Genomic DNA, 18,355 nt, shown 5'->3' on the forward strand with positions numbered 1-18,355 from the left:
TATCTTCAAAGACAATGGTTCCGACTGGGATCCCCAAGTGGGTTATATGCTTTCATTCCTCCAAGAATGAAGTGCCCTATGTACTTATAATGTCACTTTCACCTTGCCCTTTGTTTTCTATCCAAATCTATACTAATAAAAGCCTAGGTGGCCCTCGTGTGCCACATCATCACAAGATGGCCACCACAAAGATGGCCACCACAAGATGGCCGTGTGCACAGCAGAGGCGGGGCCCAGCGGCCACTCCGCACAGTGAGGCCCGGGGGTCCTGCGGTTGCATGTGGTGTGGAGGAGGCCGGTCCTGGCGTCTCCTCCACCTCGCACAGAAGAGGCAGGTCGCAGCAGGGGAGGGCAGTTGGGGGCAATTGGGCTGGCAGGGGAGGGCAGTTGTGGATGATCGGGCCAGCAGGGGAGGGCAGTTGGGGGCATTCGGGCCAGCAGGGGAGCAGTTAGGCGTCAATCAGACTGGCAGGGGAGTAGTTAGGGGGTGATCAGGCTGGCAGGCAGAAGCGGTTAGGGACAATCAGGCGGGCAGGCAGGCGAGCAGTTAGGAGCCAGCAGTCCCAGATTGTGAGAGGGATGTCCGACTGCTGGTTTTTCGGACATCCCCCAAGGGGTCCCAGATTGGAGAGGGTGCAGGGTGGGCTGAATTTCGTGCACCAGGCCACTAGTATACCTATAAAACTGTTGAGAAACTCACCTGCACTTCACCATTCCCTTCTCTAGTGAGAGTTTAAATGCTGCTATTGTGCTTTTTCCTAAATGAAATGTGGGTCTTTCTTATGAGAGTTGGTATAACACTGGGAACTTTTGCTAGGTGTTCACAGTGTTCTTGCTTCTATGATGGAGGAAGAGAGATAAATAATATAGGATTGGTTCTTGGCTTCAAGTATCTCCCAGTGTAGTAGTCAAGAGCGCTGTATAAATAAGCAGTGTCATACAAAATGAAATGCAAGGCAGTCACTTTAGTTTTGTTAAGCAATTCAATGGCTATGCCCCTCTGTAGAACCAACATAAGGAATTACATTATTCTTTCAATATAAAGGAATAGACCTGCATGAAGATTTGAGAAATGAAATATTTGACCCAAAGATGTAAAGATGGATACATGATAATTTCCCCAGATTACATATCCAAATAAATATTTTCTCATTCAGAGTGGCCACCTAGGAAGCTATGCAATGCTCCTTTGATTAGAATATTTACATTTCCTCTGGCTGACTTGCCTACAGAAGTAATTTACTATATTGTCAAGCTTGTCAGTGTCTAATTTACATTTTTAGTTTTTCAGTCAAAATGCTAAACCCCCTTCTTTAATTGCATATTAAAATAATATTTTAAAGAAATGCCACATTGGTTTTTAGTGGTGTCTTTGGTTTCCAAAATACTGGAATTCGTTTCTTTTTTGAGACCATTATTGGAATGCAGATTTGATCTGTTATTCCCTAAGCCTTATCTTTGCAGACATTCACTATTGGTGATTGTCGGCCTGTGTAAGGCGGATCCCTGAATCTGGTCTGGGCTGGAAGATTGGCCCAAATGAAGGCTCAGTTTCCATTTAGAGTTGTTTCACGTAGGGTTGGTTAGTAATGAACCAACAAACAGCACAATAAGTGAAATCAGTACAAGTTAGTGGACACATTTCCTGATGCCTCCCTTGTCCCTCAGGGAAGGCATATTCAAAATGGTTATTGCAGTCCACATACCATGAGGAATCCATGAGCAGCCCAGAACCGAATCAGTGGCTTAATCTCACAGTCCTGTACACTGGGGGGAAGGGTGCTTATCTGTCACCATAAAAGGAGTTTCTTCCTGAATCATCATTACATACTCTGTTTTTACAAAGTCATCAAACCTGGGTACCACCAGTCTTCAGAATGGCATTTGAATTTACAAGAGACTGCTTTGCTCTCCCACATTTATCCTACCGAATCCCTTGGTGTATCTAATCTCTACTGGTATACTTGTTTGTGGTTTTTAAGAAATGCTCCTGGCCTGGTTTTGTCATCCAAAGTATTTATTGCATCCCTACTTTGGGGAAAATATTGTACTGACATGTAATGCCATAATATTTAAATAATGTAGAATCTCCTTTAATGGAAATACTTTAACAGACAAAAGTTTAGGGGAACATATTTTTATATAAACCTGTAAAAAGTATTCATATTTTTAATTATTGGGGGAAATATTAAGTAAGGAAGTTTAAAGATAATTTCTCTAAGTTTTGCTCATTATGCAGCAGCGACTGAGAAATTTTGGTAATTAGTTGAAATTAATCATTTGGTTGTTCTTTTTTTTTTATGACCGTATACAACCTAAGTTTATCAGGAATTTTCACTCTGCTGCTATTAATTTTCTTTACATCCACATGCATTTGGTGCTAAGATGTGCAAATGAATGGATAGCTTGGGTTTTTGAAATTAGGAAATCTGAGTTGAATCTCAGCTTTGAAATTGAAACAGCATAATTTTGAGCAAGTCCCTGAGCCTTCCTGGAATTCAGTCTCTAAATCCATAAAGTGGGTATTTTTTTTGAACCACATGAAGTTTACTGTCAGCAATTAGATCACTCAGGAGATACTACAGAAGACAGAAGTATAACAGCAAGGCAGTCTGTTGGAAAAGTCAGATACATCTGTTACTCACATAGGTCTAACGTTCATTCCTACAGAGTGTTCTGTTATCTGTTCACACACACACAATGTTTACAAATACAATCATCAAAACATTCTTTTACTCATTTATTTTCTACATTATGTCAAATTATGTGCTTTCCCTATAAATAGATTGAAGCCATAATTCCTAGCATATTTTAGAATTCTTTACAGTGTGTCCTCAGGAATAATTTCCTTATTTACATTGTAAATATCTGAAGCATTTAATATAAAATGTTGCTTATAGTAAAGTGTCCCACTAATTTATTAAAAGAATGAGTACAAATTTTTTTTTCAAAATAAAGTTTCTGAATCATAAGAATTAGTGAACTCTTTTTAGAAGAATGAAAACTAATTCTAAGGCTAATTTTTCAAAATGCTAAACAACTAGATATTATAAGATGTCAGAATTTTTTAAATTTGTTATGAAAACAAAACCTTAATTATGTGAAATTTATTATGGTATTTAGTACAACTTTATGGTATATTCAGAACCCAAATTCAAAACTGTGATAATGTGCAATATATGATTTATGCTTTTAAGGCATCATGTGCAAATAGTCCATACATACAGGTTTTGTGTTTAATAAATACATACTAGAATAATACAGATTATGTTTATTGAAAATGTACTTTATCTTTGACATACAGAAACCTATCAAAATGTATAGTCAACAAAGAAAGGCTCTAACACGTTTTGGACACTAACATCTTTTGGACACTTAAAACCAAAGTACATTAGAACCATGCCATGATGGGGAGAATATAGAACAAGAAAAATTCTATGGTCAGTTCCATGATATAACAACTATTCATGTCACTCATGGAAAAACTCAGTCCATACACCACTCAAGGTGGTATCTCTCACCACAGTGGAGCAAGATACAGACTACATAGCACAGAAGCTAGAGCCCCAGAAACAGCAGTGGCAGAGGAAGCAATTAGGTACTCTCAGGTATAGCAGGAAAAGTAGCTCATGTTAATGGACTTAGGTTTGGCTATACTTTTAAGGTATTCATTGAAAGCATTTCAAGATTTACTAATATTATTTTTGAGTTCTCAAAATTTTGAATTTATGGGATATGTCTTTTATCCTAAAGAATCTAATACAGAGACACTTTACTCACCACATACTAGTTTACAACAGGGAACACTTGCAGTTACCATGACAACTATACTATAAATCGTTCTTTTTGCTAACTTGGAATTTTTCTTTCTTTGGCCTGACATTTCCAGTGCTTGGGCTCTAGTAAAGATGATTTTTACTTCTTCACGTTGTGGAAAGTTGAATTAATCTTTTCAAAGAGTTTTGTATGTTTTGATTTCTTTATATCAGGAAAGAAAAATTGAAGTCAAACTAAGAGGAAAAAAAGCCTATGAACCAATAATATTATCCATTTTTCTCCCTAACTTTAAGACATGAACATAACATATACTTTGTATCTCATGAAAAATTCTAATGTTCCCAAGCCACATTAAAATGCAAAATAAGGTGGTATTAGGATGTAGTTTGTATCCATAGGACCCAGGATTTGTCGGCATAAATAAGCTCAGATGGTGTGACCATGGGAAGAATGATGGAAGGAACGTGAAAGGCTAATGGAAGCTTAATTTCAAGAATGAAGTATTGACTTTTGGGAGAAAACTGTGAAGGATACAAATGAACTTTGCAGTTTTAGTCATTGACGTTATGTTAAGCTATGCCTACATCCAAATATAAGTGTTAATGTAAATATATTTTATCTGTAAAACACGAACAAAGCAATATATACTTTTTAGATGTTGGCTACTACTGCACTGTGTTAAAGTGTTTCTGTATGTATTAAGATAGCACTAAATTCACCATAAGAATATAAACACCGGATGTGGTTAAAAACACAAGAACTAAGAAAAGAACAAGAACCAAGGGAAATAGGATCTCTCTGAAGAAATAGATTAGGTATCTGGAAGTGGGATACTGCCATAACAATAATTATAACAATAATTTTAAATGGAGGATTGGCTTTGGAATCAAGAAGTGGGTACAGGCTAGAAGACTTTTGAGAAGCACGATAGAAAAATCCTAGATTCCCTTGAACAGACTCTTGGTGGAAATATAGACATTACAGATGCTGCTGGTGGGGTTACCCTACAAAGTCGAAGCACGTGTTAATGGGAACTAGAATAATGGTGATCTTTCTTACATAGTAACAAAGCTTAGTTGAATTGTGTCCTTCAGTTATGTGGAAAACAGAACTTGTAAAAGATGAATTCGAATATCTTTCTAAGGAGATTTCCAAAGTATTTAAGATGTGGCCTGTTTCATGCTGCTTAGAGCAAATGTAAGAAGAGAGGTATCAATTGAAAGTTAAACAAAAAGGAACCAGGACATGATAATTTGGGAAATTATCAGATGACAAAAGATACTAAAATCAAGAAAGTGCCTCTGAAAGCATGGTATCGAAAAAATGGCGAACAGTATGGCTATACAACTCTTTGCTAAAATCTTCGAAAGATCAGTGTTCAGAACTCCTTTTTTTAACGCACTGTAGTATTCCATTGTGTAGATGTACCACAGTTTTTTAATCCACTCATCTGCTGGTGGGCATTTAGGCTGTTTCCAAATCTTAGCCATGGTGAATTGTGCTGCTATGAACATAGGGGTGCATATATCCTTTCTAGTTGGTGTTTCTAGTTTCTTGGGATATATTCTTAGAAGTGGGATCACTGGGTCAAATGGGAGTTCCATTTTTAGTTTTTTGAGGAAACTCCATACTGTTCTCCACAGTGGCTGCACCAGTCTGCATTCCCACCAGCAGTGCATGAGGGTTCCCTTTTCTCTGCATTCTCACCAGAACTTGTTGTTTGTTGATTTGTTGATGATAGCCTGTAACACATTGTCGTTTTGATTTGCATCTCTCAGATGATTAGTGACTTTGAGCATGTTTTCATATGTCTCTTGGCCTTCCTTCTGACTTCTTTCGAAAAGTATCTATTTGCAACAGCATGGATGGAACTGAGAGCATTATGCTAAGTTAAATAAGCCAGTCAGAGAAAGATAAATATCTCATAATCTCACTCATTTACAGAATATAATGAACAACATAAACTGATGAAGAAAAACAGATCCAGAGACAGAGAAACATCGATCAGACTGTCAAACCTCAGAGGGAAAGTAGAGGAGCAGGGAGGGGTAAGGGAAAGAGATCAACCAAAGGACTTGTATGCATGCATATGGGCCTAACCAATGGACACAGACAACAGGGGGTGAGGGCATGAGTGGGAGGAATTGGGGGGAGGGGGTAATGGGAGGATAAGAACACATATAATAACTTAATCAATAAAGAAATTTTAAAAAAAGATCAGTGTTCAACCATAAGAGATTAAGGTTGTGCCTCACAGAACTTCTCAATTAAGTTAGAAGGTTCTTAGGAATCTGTGTGGTCCTCAACCATCTCAGCAGGAGCCAGAGTCAGAGAAGGGATTATCTCAAAAAAGATTTGTAGATGTGACTTATTTCTAATGGCGAACATTAGTGTGCCATGCACAGAGGCCCATAAAGTTCCTAAGAAAATTATATCAGCAGAAACACCACCAGCTTGGACTGAAAGGAGCAATAGAGAACTAAGTGAAAGGCGGCTGTTGGACTTCAAAATTCTGCTGAAAGAAGACTAACAAAACTTCTCAGCTGCTAACATATGCAGCCATTCACAAAAAAAGGAAGGATGACTCGGAAGGCTCCCCACTCTCACCACTTTTATTCAACATAGTATTAGAAGTTCTAGCCAGAGCAGTTAGGCAAGAAAAAGAAATAAAAGGCACCCAACTTGGGAACAAAGAAGTAAAACTGTCATTATTTGTGAATGACATGATTTTACATATAGAAAACCCTAAAGACTCCACCAAAAAGTATTAGAAATGAAAACAGTAAAGTTTCAGCATACAAAATCAATACAAAAAAATCTACTGTATTTCTAAACACAAACAAAAAGCCATCAGAAAGAGAAATGAAATACATAGGAGAAAATATAGGCAGTAAGATCCTTGATGTTGCTCTTAGAAATGTTTTTGTGGACTTGACTCCAATGGCAAGGGAAACAAAACAAAAATAAATAGGATAACCTCAAACTAAAAAGCTTCTACACAGTAAAAGAAACCACCAACAACCAGAAAAGGTGCCCAAATGAATGGGAAAAGATATTTGTAAATGATACTTCTGATAAGGGGTTAATATCCAAAATATATAAAGAACTCATAAAAATAAACAACAAAACACAATTTAAAACTGGACAGAGGATCTTTCCAAGGAAGACTTGCAGTGGCTAAGAGGTACATGAAAATATGTTCAAATTACTAGTTATTAGAGAAGTGCAAATCAAAACCACGAGATAATGCCTCACACCTGTTCGATGTGGCTATTATAAAAAAGACAAGAAATAACAAGTGTTGGAAAGGATTTGGAGAAAAGGGAAACTCATACACTATTGGGATTGTACATTGGTACAGCCACTATGGAGAACAGTATGGAAGCTCCTCAAAAAATTAAAAATAGATCTATTGTATGAGTCAGCTATTCCAATTCTGGATATTTATCTGAAAAATACAAAAATATTAATTTGAAAAGATATATGCACCACTGTTCAGTGCAGCATAATTTACAATAGCCAAGATATGGAAACAATTTAAGTGTCTAGTGACAGATGAATGGATAAAGAAGATATAAGTAGATAGATGATTGATAGATGATAGATGATAGATAGATAGATAGATAGATAGATAGACATGTTTTAAACACATATGTTTTAAACATATGTCAGTGGAGATGGGAGACTGGAATAATGGCCAAACTAACACTCCAGAACATAACAACTTGAGTCATTTTTTTCTTTAAGAGTAGCAATAAAATGTATAGGGAAGTAGGAAATTTGTACAGTGTGCTAAGAATTTGCTAAAATGCTAGAGAAAGATAAGAGGTAGGCCAAGGTGAGAAGACAAAGCTCTGTTAGAATAAATTTATCCCACTTTGGATAATGCATTGGTCGGGGTTCAGCTGTAGAGAACAAATCCACATCAGCTATTTCAATAGGAAAGGAACTTATTAGTACATATTAAATGACTTCCAGAATATTTTGGGTAGCTATAAAACAACCAACCTTTAGCTAGACTTTCTGGATCTGACTCCTACAGCCCTGTCACAGAACTGGGCTTTGAAAGGAGCTGCTGCTGCTGCGAGGATTGGCTAGCATCACCACCTTGCACCTTTGTTCCAGCTAGATGCCTCCCCCCGGGTGACCCAATTGAGCATTCCTAATTGGTGGAACCTAACTCATATCTGGAACCCTAGTCACAAGAGCACGTAAGAAAGCTTTCCAGGAAGGAGTATTAGATGAAGACTGACATAGGTGTTAAAACCCATCGAGCATAATTATTTTTTAATGTATTTTATTTTTATTTGTAATTGATTTTAGAGAAGAAGGGAGAGAGAGATAGAAACATCAATGATGAGAAAGATTCATCCATTGGCTGCCTCCTGCACGCCCCCGACTGGGGGTCGAGTCTGCAACCTGGGCATGTGTCCTGGCCAAGAATTGAACCTTCACTTCAACCATTGAGCCACACAGGCCGGCAAGCCTAATAATTTACATTTAAAAGGCCTAGGAAAGCCATTTCACTTAGGAAAGCCAAATTCTCTGTTTTGGATGTAGTAATAAAAAGATCAGATACTTAAAGTATCATTTTTTTCTTTGAATCTTAGTAATTTTAAGTTTTAATAAAATTTTAAATGATAGTTTTCATTTTTTCACAGTATAAATTCTTTGCTTAGTGATAAATATTAAATTAAATGAAGATAAAAATCAGGCTATTATTTTTCATTGACATTTATTTTATGTTAATATAAAATTTGCTTTATTATATCAACACTGACCTGCAAAGTCTGCTAATCATTTCTAACTTACAGTAAGAGTTCACCTGTTGTCACCTGAGGCAGTGGCTTCGTATCACGGTCTGTATACAATATTGTCCCAAGGTAAGAGTCCTACTTAAACATATTTTGGCATTGCAGCTCCTCTTTATCTGAACTAGATTCAAAACCACTAATGTCAAAAATAACATCAGTTTAACAAAGGGCTTACAGCAGTGATGATCGTTTTAGTAACTGAGTCACCCTTAGGCAAGTGCCGTTAGCTGGCTCTAGTCCTATGTTAGGGTATTGTTCTCTGTGCTAACCCTCAGAATGTCAGGGCTTGGATATAGGCAATCACAAAGAAGACTAGAAACCAGTAGTGGAGAACAGTCTCCTCCCTGCTGTAACACATGCAAAAAAACGTAGGTATTTTAAAGTGGATGTTGATGCATTAATGACTAAATGAGCACAGCCGCCATTTGAGGGCACTGGACCTCTTTACTGTACCTTTGAGCGTTGTTCATAAATGGAACCTGATGGAATTAACCTCTTCTTATTGTAATATTTATTTAGATTTATTTGTGTGACTGGCAAAGTAATTTGAAATTAGAGCTGCTTAATAACAATAAAAATTAATCTAAAAACAAATTACTAACCTATACTATTAAGCTAAGGGTTGAAAAGAAAGCAAGAAGTAACGGGGGCAGCAGAGTAAACTTTTGCCCTCCCCTAGTGACTGATCTTATTTTCTTTGCTCTTCCTTTTTGCCTGCTTTTCCTTTTCAAAGTTAAAAGAAATCTGCCTGGTTGTTTTTACTCCCCACTCTCTTTCCCGTCATCACTTGTGTGTCCTAGAAGTGGAGATTTTAAGTTGAGGAAGGTGACTCTACACGTGGGCTGTTTAACCAAATGACAGCTGAAAGATTATGAAGGAAGATGGCTGTAACTACGGTGACCATTTATCCAAGTTCACTTGGGACAGTTCCAATCTATGCCTATTAATAGCATCCCCTTCATTCTCAAAAATGTCCTGGCTTGGATGGTAAGTACATGGCCACCTTAGTTACAACTCAGATGGGATAAAGGATGGTGTAGAAAAATGTGGACACTCTGAAAGATGCTAACAGTTGTTAAGGTTAAGTTAGTGTCTTATTAATTACAACAAGGGAAGATTCACCTTTCCTGACACTGGGCTCTCTGTGTCCTCTTCAGAACTTAAGCAATTATTCTTGTTTACATGCATGAACATTGAACTACTCAGATTCTTGTAGAATTATAATAAATGAGAGGGCATTTTCAATTCAATAATTTAAAAAATATTCCTAATAAAAATTCTTATTGAAATTATATTTTAGAAATAGAAATGGAGATTTAATAAAATGTATTCATGATGGATTTTTTTTAATTTCAAAGATTACATAACCTATAATTGCTGATAATTTAGGTAGAGAAAGTATTTAAATTGAAAATATTTGAAATGCTCAGTGAACAGAATAAAATTAATAGAGTGCTGTCTTTTTCAGATACTTCAGTATTCTTTTTTAAATATAATTTCTGAGGGTGATTTGGTGTTATGTTTCAGTGTTTATTATAAAGAAAAAGTTTCTTGCCCCAAACCAAGTTTTTATTCCCACTGATAGCAAGTAACTCATTTTTATCATAATGGAGAGTGGTATTAATATTTTAGAGAAATGTTATTGAATCCCAGGTAAGATACTTCCTTTGTCTTCCCTTCTAACTCTACCTTTTTATGTTGGGTTGGGTAAATAAAGCTCATTGCGAAGACCTAGGTTTTAGACTTTCCAAGTAGATTGTAATAGACAATATTCTCACATGAATATTCAGTGTTCAATTCTAATATACTTAATGTAAGATTTCAGGGATTTTTAAAAAGGCTTTAGAGCTTATTATGGATAAAAGAAGACACAGAGGAGTAAAATATCTGATGAAGGCTGCCAAAAGCATTCCATACATAGTTTAGACATACAACTTTCAATTAGAGTTAACATAGTTTCAATTTAATATCTTGTTACCTTGTTAATAATTAACATAAAGTGCCGAAACCGGTTTGGCTCAGTGGATAGAGCGTCAGCCTGAGGACTGAAAGGTCCCGGGTTCGATTCTGGTCAAGGGCATGTACCTTGGTTGCGGGCACATCCCCAGTGGGAGGTGTGCAGGAGGCAGCTGATCGATGTTTCTCTCTCATCGATGTTTCTAACTCTCTATCCCTCTCCCTTCTTCTCTGTAAAAAAATCAATAAAATATATTTAAAAAAATAAAAATAATAATTAACATAAAGCAACAACCCCATCTGGACTGTGAGATAATCAAACACAATTTCAGAAATCTTTATAGTATGTTTCCTTTTCTGTACAAAACATTGTCCAAATATTGTATGGGGTACTTTTTTTCAGTATTCTTTTTCCCAATTGCTATTAGCCTTTCTACAGGGTGAAATTTGTTGTTCAGTTCTGCTATTGTAAAAGTAACCTGAGGTTAATCACAGTATCATGATTTCATTCTGAGTTTTTTAATGAGATGTACTTGTTGCTAAAAGAAAGCATTCTAGGAAAAAAGTGGAGCCTGTGTCATAATTGTTATGATTGAGTTGTGTATTTTAGCCATCCACCTTACTGAGACTATTAAATTACAGTGGTCAGTGCTATACTTAGGAATTAATAAAAATGGCAGTTATTTAGGGAAACAGTTGATGTTTTTCCAAGGAGACATTATGTGAACAAGTAGAGGAAAGGGGTGTGGTGAGCTCTTAACTGCTTCACTGCTGGGAGATTTACATGAAGAGCAGAGAAAGAGAAAGAGAAATCTATCTGCCAGTCCCATGTTTGCCTCATTTTAAGGGGCTTCACAGCTATTTATTCTTCATAAGTGGAATATACACAGGTTTCAGTGGTTTCATTCTTGAAAAAATAATGTTCCTGCTTAATTTGTGTTTTTTTTCTTTATTGGTTAGGTATTACATATGTGTCCGTATCCCCTCATTGCCTTCCACCCCCCCCCCACTCGTGCCCTCACCCCACTAGTGTCTGTGTCCACTGGTTAGTCTTATATGCATGCATACAAGTCCTTTGGTTGATCTCTCCCCCTTCTCCCCTCTCTCCCCTGTCTACCCTCTGAGGTTTGACTGTCTGATTAATGCTTCTCTATCTCTGGATCTGTTTTTGTTCATCAGATTATGTTGTTCATTATATTCCACAAATGAGTGAGATCATGTGATATTTATCTTTCTCTGACTGGCTTATTTCGTTTAGCATAATGCTCTCCATCTCCATCCATGTTGTTGCAAATGGTAAGAACTCCTTTTTTTTTACCGCAGCGTAGTATTCCACTGTGTATGTGTACCACAGTTTTCTAATCCACTCATCTGCTGATGGGCACTTAGGCTGTTTCCAAATCTTAGCAATTGTGAATTGTGCTGCTATGAACATAAGGGTGCATATATCCTTTCTGATTGGTGTTTCTAGTTTCTTGGGATATATTCCTAGAAGTGGGATCACTGGGTCAAATGGGAGTTCCATCTTTAGTTTTTTGAGGAAATGCCATACTATTTTCCACAGTGGCTGCACCAGTCTGCATTCCCACCAGCAGTGCAAGAGGGTTCCTTTTTCTCTGCATCCTCGCTAGCACTTGTCTTTGTTGATTTGTTGGTGATAGCCATTCTGACAGGTGTGAAATGGTACCTCATTGTTGTTTAGATTTGCATCTCTCGGAGCATGTTTTCATATGTCTCTCGGCCTTCTGTATGTCCTCTTTTGAAAAGTATCTATTTAGGTCCTTTGCCCATTTTTTGATTGGATTGTTTATCTTCCTTTTGTTAAGTTGTATGAGTTCCCTGTTGTAATCATAAAACACCTAATCTCATTACTGCTAACACCACTACATTTTCACATTATGGACCGCTGGGCAGGTTCTGGGCCTTATTTTCCACTAAGGAAAAAGAAAAGCTGGTGGATAGAGTCATGGGGTATCAGGGACCTTCGCGTCCAAGTGGCCTTGTGGAAGGGACCTGGAGGAAGACCTGAGATTCAGCCTCCAGCTCTGACACTTGATCAACTCATGAAAGATTGCCTGAGCCTCAGTTTAGCTATGAATGGGGACAACTCACACATTCTATCATACTCAATGTATGAGGACAGGAGTGAAAACCTATGTGAACCCCCAAGGAGAATCTGCTCTTAGTGTTCAGTAGGCAGAGCAGAGTATAAGCCAAAGCAGAAAGAGAAGGGGCAGTTGCTTTATTTTCCACCCTAAATAGAGCCCCACCAGGTGCTGAGGTCAACAATCTTCAGGTGCATTTGCAATTAGTCCTACTTAGAGGGCTTACGTTAAAGTTTCCCTAAGAGAGCAACTTTCTGGGGATGATCATAAGACAAAATCTTTTCAGAAAATCTTAAAATAAGTATTAGCCAACCAGCCCCCTACCTTTCTCTGGGTTCTAACCACCTGCTTTGAAGTCTTAACCCAGAAGCCCTTTAATTGCTATCGGTATTTTCTAGTCAACAAAATATATGTTCGCTCAAAGTAAAATATCTTTTAATAAAAATGTTCATATTTTGTCTTAATGTTTGAAATCACATTATACCAATAATATATAAAGGACTGAGTGATTTTAATTATGTGGAACAAATAGAAAATAAGCAATGAAAAGAATTAGAAATACTAGCATAAAAGAATTTCATATTATTATAAAGAAAGTTTGAACATATATAAAAATATACTGCTTGCATTCCAATGACTAGACTGATCAAGTCTCAGTGACATTCTTCCTTCTATTCAAAAACACTACCCAAAGTTAACTTAGTTCTGAAGAGGATACAGAGAGCCCAGTGTTAGCGAAGGCGATTCTTCCCCTGCTGTAATTAATAAGATACTAACTTAAACTGGTTCTACCAAAATATCAACAACTGTCAACATTTTAAAAAGTCCCTACATTTTCTACACCATGCTTTAGCCCATCTTAGTTATAACTAGGGTGGCTATGTAATTTACCAGTCAAGCCAGGACAGTTTTGAGAATGAAAGGGGATGCTATTAATAGGCATAGACTGGGACTGTCCCAAGAAAACTTGGATAAATGGTCACTGTAGTTACAGCCATCTTCCTTTGGTAATACAGATTGATTCTTATGGGAAGCTATGCCTCTGGCCAATTTGAAAAACAAACAAGCAAAAAAGGATTGCACTGTGATGTGAATACTTATTGCTAGTCTAAAACCTAGCGTTGACCTGCTGATACTTGTTTTTGAAGCAGATAGAATTATAGTCAGCTATCTAATTCAACATTCATCATTAAACTATCATTGCAAGGACAACAATTATAAAAGGAAAATATTAGCCTAGTATAACAGAAAGTACATGTTTAAAAAGGGGTGGATTTAGTAATCCCACTTCTAGGAATATATCCCAAGAAAACAGAAACATCAACCAGAAAGGATATATGCACCCCTATGTTCACAGCAGCACAATTTACAATAGCTAAGATTTGGAAACAGCCTAAGTGCCCATCAGCAGATGAGTGGATTTTTAGAAAACTGTGGTACACATGCACAATGGAATACTACGCTGCTGTAAAAAGGAAGGAATTCTTACCATTTGCAACAGCATGGGTGGAACTGGAGAGCATTATGCTAAGTAAAATAAGCCAGTCAGAGAAAGATAAATACCACATGATCTCACTCATTTGTGGAATATAATGAACAATATAAACTGAGGAACCAAAATAGAACCAGAGTCATAGAAGCATTGAAGAGACTGTCCAACCTATGAGGGAAGGCGGGGGGTGGGGGGGTGAGGGAGTAAGAGATCAACCAAAGGACTTGTATGCATGCATATGAGCATAACCAATGGACACAGACAGGGGGTGAGGGTGAGGGCACATGCTGTGGGGTGGGGGTGGCCGGGGAGAGGTCAATGGGGGGGAAAAGGAGACTTATGGACTTATGTAATACTTTAAACAATAAAGAATTTAAATTTAAAGAAAAAGGGCTGGGTTAACATTCCTGCTGGCGTGTGGCATCTGTGTGTAACCCTAGAGAAGTCACCTAACCTCCCCCTATAACGAGGAAACCATTAGCTACTTTAACACGTGACACGGGTCTTACATGGCGGCTCAGAACTGAGAGCCAGACCACCAGGGTTTGAAGTCATGCTCCATAACCTCGGTGACCTTGGGTAAGTGAGTGAATCTCTGGTGCACATCTGTCATTTGTAAGATGGGGATGATGTTAGAATGTGTTTCCCAGAATTACAGGACAGTGTATCCATGGGGTTCAAGCCCAAAGCCTGACAACTAGGTCTTCCACTTGCACCCATTTCACCTATTTTACCTGTGACTGCAGTTACGGTTGCTATTATTCTCACCTTTATTTTATCATCCAGAATGTGCGAGTGCTCAATAAGTAATGGCTTCATTTCTGCCTTTTATAGGACCTTTCTGCACCCTCTGAGGATTTTACATGGTTAATACTACATAAGTATTATTTGATTATTCCAGCTTTCCCTTCAGATACATGTTTTACTACACTCGCACTTATGATGACTGATGGTAGCAGCAACCCCAGAAAGTTAAGGTTTAATGAGATCTAAGAGATTCTCTAATTATCTAGCTACTAACTACACAGATAAAGTGTTTCAGTCCCCGAGTGGCTCATTCCCTCCAAAAATCAAAATGTAAGTATATACTTTATAATATTAGGTAAAGTGAGGCTTGGTTAATTATTTCTAAATTCTGGGACCCTACAGTAAAACATTCTTCCTGTGTGAGGTTCAGTGTTAAAGGAAATATACAAATAGGAAATACACATGTAATCTGGGCTGTGAAGGGTGGGAGAGAACTGCCATTTCTCTCCCCTGTGGGGCAGGAAACAGCTGTGCATTGAAGAAATGTCTGAACAGCTTCCCAATTAGCCCACTATAGAAACATGCTCTCTTTCTCAACCTTGTTCTGTTCTCTTCTTTGGTGCCTTCCTTCCCCTCGGAAAGGTGTGTGTCTGGGCAGCCTTACTTGGTTTGAATTTGATGGGAGAATGGACAGGCAGCTGGATCATTCAGTCCCTGGCTCACTGCTGATGTAGGCAGAAATTGAGCCAGTTAGATGGGCGTTAAGCAGCCTACTCATTTCATGTATGCCATTGAGCAATGAGAGGGTAATGATGATTTTTATTCCCTCCTGACTTTAAGTCTGAGAAGCAAACTGACAAGTAACGAGAAAATTCAAAACTAAAGCTGACGTGCCTTTCTTAATTCTTCCCAATGTGCTTGAGTGTGATTATTATTTAATGTGTCTTTGTCCTTGTAAATATACCGGGTACCAGTTAATATATGAAATTGTTCCAGAAACTAGAAATCTGCCTGAAAACTAAGACCAAAATAGGAAATTACCAGAGAGGCTGGAGGTATGGGGTTGGATGGAAGCAGGTTTCTGCAAGCCTATGATACAAATAAATGCAGAGCTCTCTGTGTGGTGCTGGACAAGGTTTTTTGAGAATTCCTATCATTTTATGACATATTCCTTCTATGTATAGCCCTCAAGCAAAGCTCTACTGTATGGTCACATTTTGCTTTCCAGATCCACCACCACTGATGGTTGGACAGGAACATCGTCCATGTACACTAAAGACAGTGCATGATAACATTTGAGGATGGGAAAGAAAAGATTCTTCAGTCACTAGGCAGGCTGACCTCAGGGCTGTCAAGCCAATTATGCTAGCCCAGGATGACTGCTCAGAGCATCACTGTGGTATGGCAGGTAATGACTGATGGGTTTCATGGCCTCGGGCTCCTTTCCGAGAGAGAGGCTAAGTTGGAAGATGATTTTAGCAAGCATGCTGGGTAGGTGTGACAGAACCCTACCTCTCTGCTTGCACAAGGAGTGATGGCAGGACAAGGTCTTGGCTGGTGGGATGTTCAATATAAATCTTCCCTGTTTATTGCCCACCCTTTGAAATGAAAAGTTGCCCAAGCAGAACAAAGTTTCATTATATGAGAAGCTTTGCTGATCCATTGAGAAGGGTCTGCAAAATGCTCACCTTTCTGATGGAGTTTAGAAACGGAAGGTGACAAAATGGCTCTCGGTTTTTCCCCTGGCCCTGGCTTGTCAAGTCTTTTCCTGTCCAAACACCATCAACTCATAAAGGAACACGAAAGACTACTTTATCTTCTGAGAGAATCTAAACGCAGGGCAAGTTTGTTTTACTTCATAGATTTAGAAATGGAATTTATTAGAAGAAGCTAGAAGTTGAATATTCATTAGTATCCTTGAGCCTCTTTTGAGCAGAAGACTTGAAAGAAGCCAGGGTTTGGAGATATTTTTTTAATCTTTTCTTTTTCCTGGGCTTTTGGGACTGATGTTAAGTTCTGCCATCTGTGAGACATGTGCATATTAAACCTCTTTTACATATAAGCTTCAGCTCTTTCAGGAAATTGTTTTCTGCTTATGTTACCTAAGCGGCAGAAATTAGCTTCTGTCTCACATAGTCTCTGCATTATTAAAATGCAGCTTGTTGTGCAGAGTTTTAATGGACTCTTTAGGGCCTTTACATATTAATGTTATATACTGAGAACTATTTAAGTATTCCAAATAAAAATATTCACCGGTTAAACGCTCTGTTTTATTTGTGATCATAAGTGAAGGGGACAAGCTAGTTATCCTTCGTGGTCATTTAGAAAAAATACCTTAACCTAATACAAAGCCAGTCTCCTCATATTGGGCAACTTAGTCACAGAATTCTAAGGGAGCCTAGAATGTATTACGCTTTCTTTTTTTTAGTCTTTATTTTTAAATGGCAAAATGAACAAAAATAGTTGCAACTTACTATTGATTATTTAAGTCTGAAATACAGTAAATTCTTAATCTGAGACAGGGGTTGTTGCTTTTCTTTCTGTCAATAAGAAGAATGTGATAATAGTTTGTCTTCAGTTGATATACACTTAGGGATTTTAAACTCTGAAAATACCTAAGTAAATGCTACTTGGTGAGGTCAACCAGATAGAAGGAACAGAGAGGATAGAAGAAGGTGAGAAAAAATCAAACAAAGCATCATTTAAAAATTATCTAACCCACATTTCTCTCTACCAGAAAAAAAAAAACAGTAGTAGTTTCTCATCAAATATATTCCCTGAAATATTTGATATTAAACTTTATTCAACCAAGTCAGCAACCTACAATGTTGGGCCCTGGGTGGCATCCTAGGATAGTGCTATGATTTCTACTTTAAAGCCAGACAATATCTACAGCTTCTGTCTCCCACTCTGCCACTTATTAGGTGGATGACCTTGGATAAGTGATTTAACTTCTCTGTGTCTTATTTCCTCACTGGTAATAACAGAGGCTTGGATTAGATCCATTCAACTGATATATACTGAGCTCCTATTATGTGCCATGTTTCAGTAAGATATGAAAAATAAAAAGCAGCCCCTATCTTCAAGGAGCTGAAGATTCAATAGAAACATCTGTAAGAATGAATGCATGCAATATAGAGGTTTTGAATTTCTTAAAGAAACTTGTTTAAGGTACATGAGGGTAGGGGGGATCACCAAAAACAGGAGTGGTCAGTTCTCTCTGGATTTGGGTGGGAGAGAGAAGATTGACAAAAAATTTACAGAGAAGATGCTTTAGCTGAGTGTGAATATTATTCTCCAAATGAGAAGAGGATGGAAGGCGTAAGAGCACCGGCCCGTAGGAGTTAAGTCAGCACAAAGCCTCCAGACCTAATAGAGGTCACGTACAGCTGTAAAATAAGTCTGAGATGAAACATGCAATGGATGGTTGGAACAAATGGAAAAGGCTTTGTGTGACATAAGGA

At 37.8% G+C, this 18,355-nt stretch overlaps 1 protein-coding gene across 5 annotated transcripts in view; it reads left to right on the forward strand.

Moving 5' to 3' along the window:
* ZNF385B (zinc finger protein 385B) overlaps positions 1-18,355 on the forward strand; it is a 367,474-nt gene that overhangs the window by 227,517 nt on the left and 121,602 nt on the right. Inside the window, exon 2 of one of the 5 annotated variants that reach the window (XM_080669113.1) lies at positions 8,592-8,660. The exons of the other annotated variants lie outside the window; for them this stretch is intronic. Coding sequence (XP_080525239.1) covers positions 8,592-8,660 — 69 coding nt within the window. The remainder of the gene's footprint in view (positions 1-8,591; positions 8,661-18,355) is intronic. 5 annotated transcript variants of the gene reach the window in all.

This window comes from Plecotus auritus (genome assembly GCF_963455305.1).
Source record: "Plecotus auritus genome assembly, chromosome: 5".
Taxonomy (NCBI): Eukaryota; Metazoa; Chordata; class Mammalia; order Chiroptera; family Vespertilionidae; genus Plecotus; species Plecotus auritus.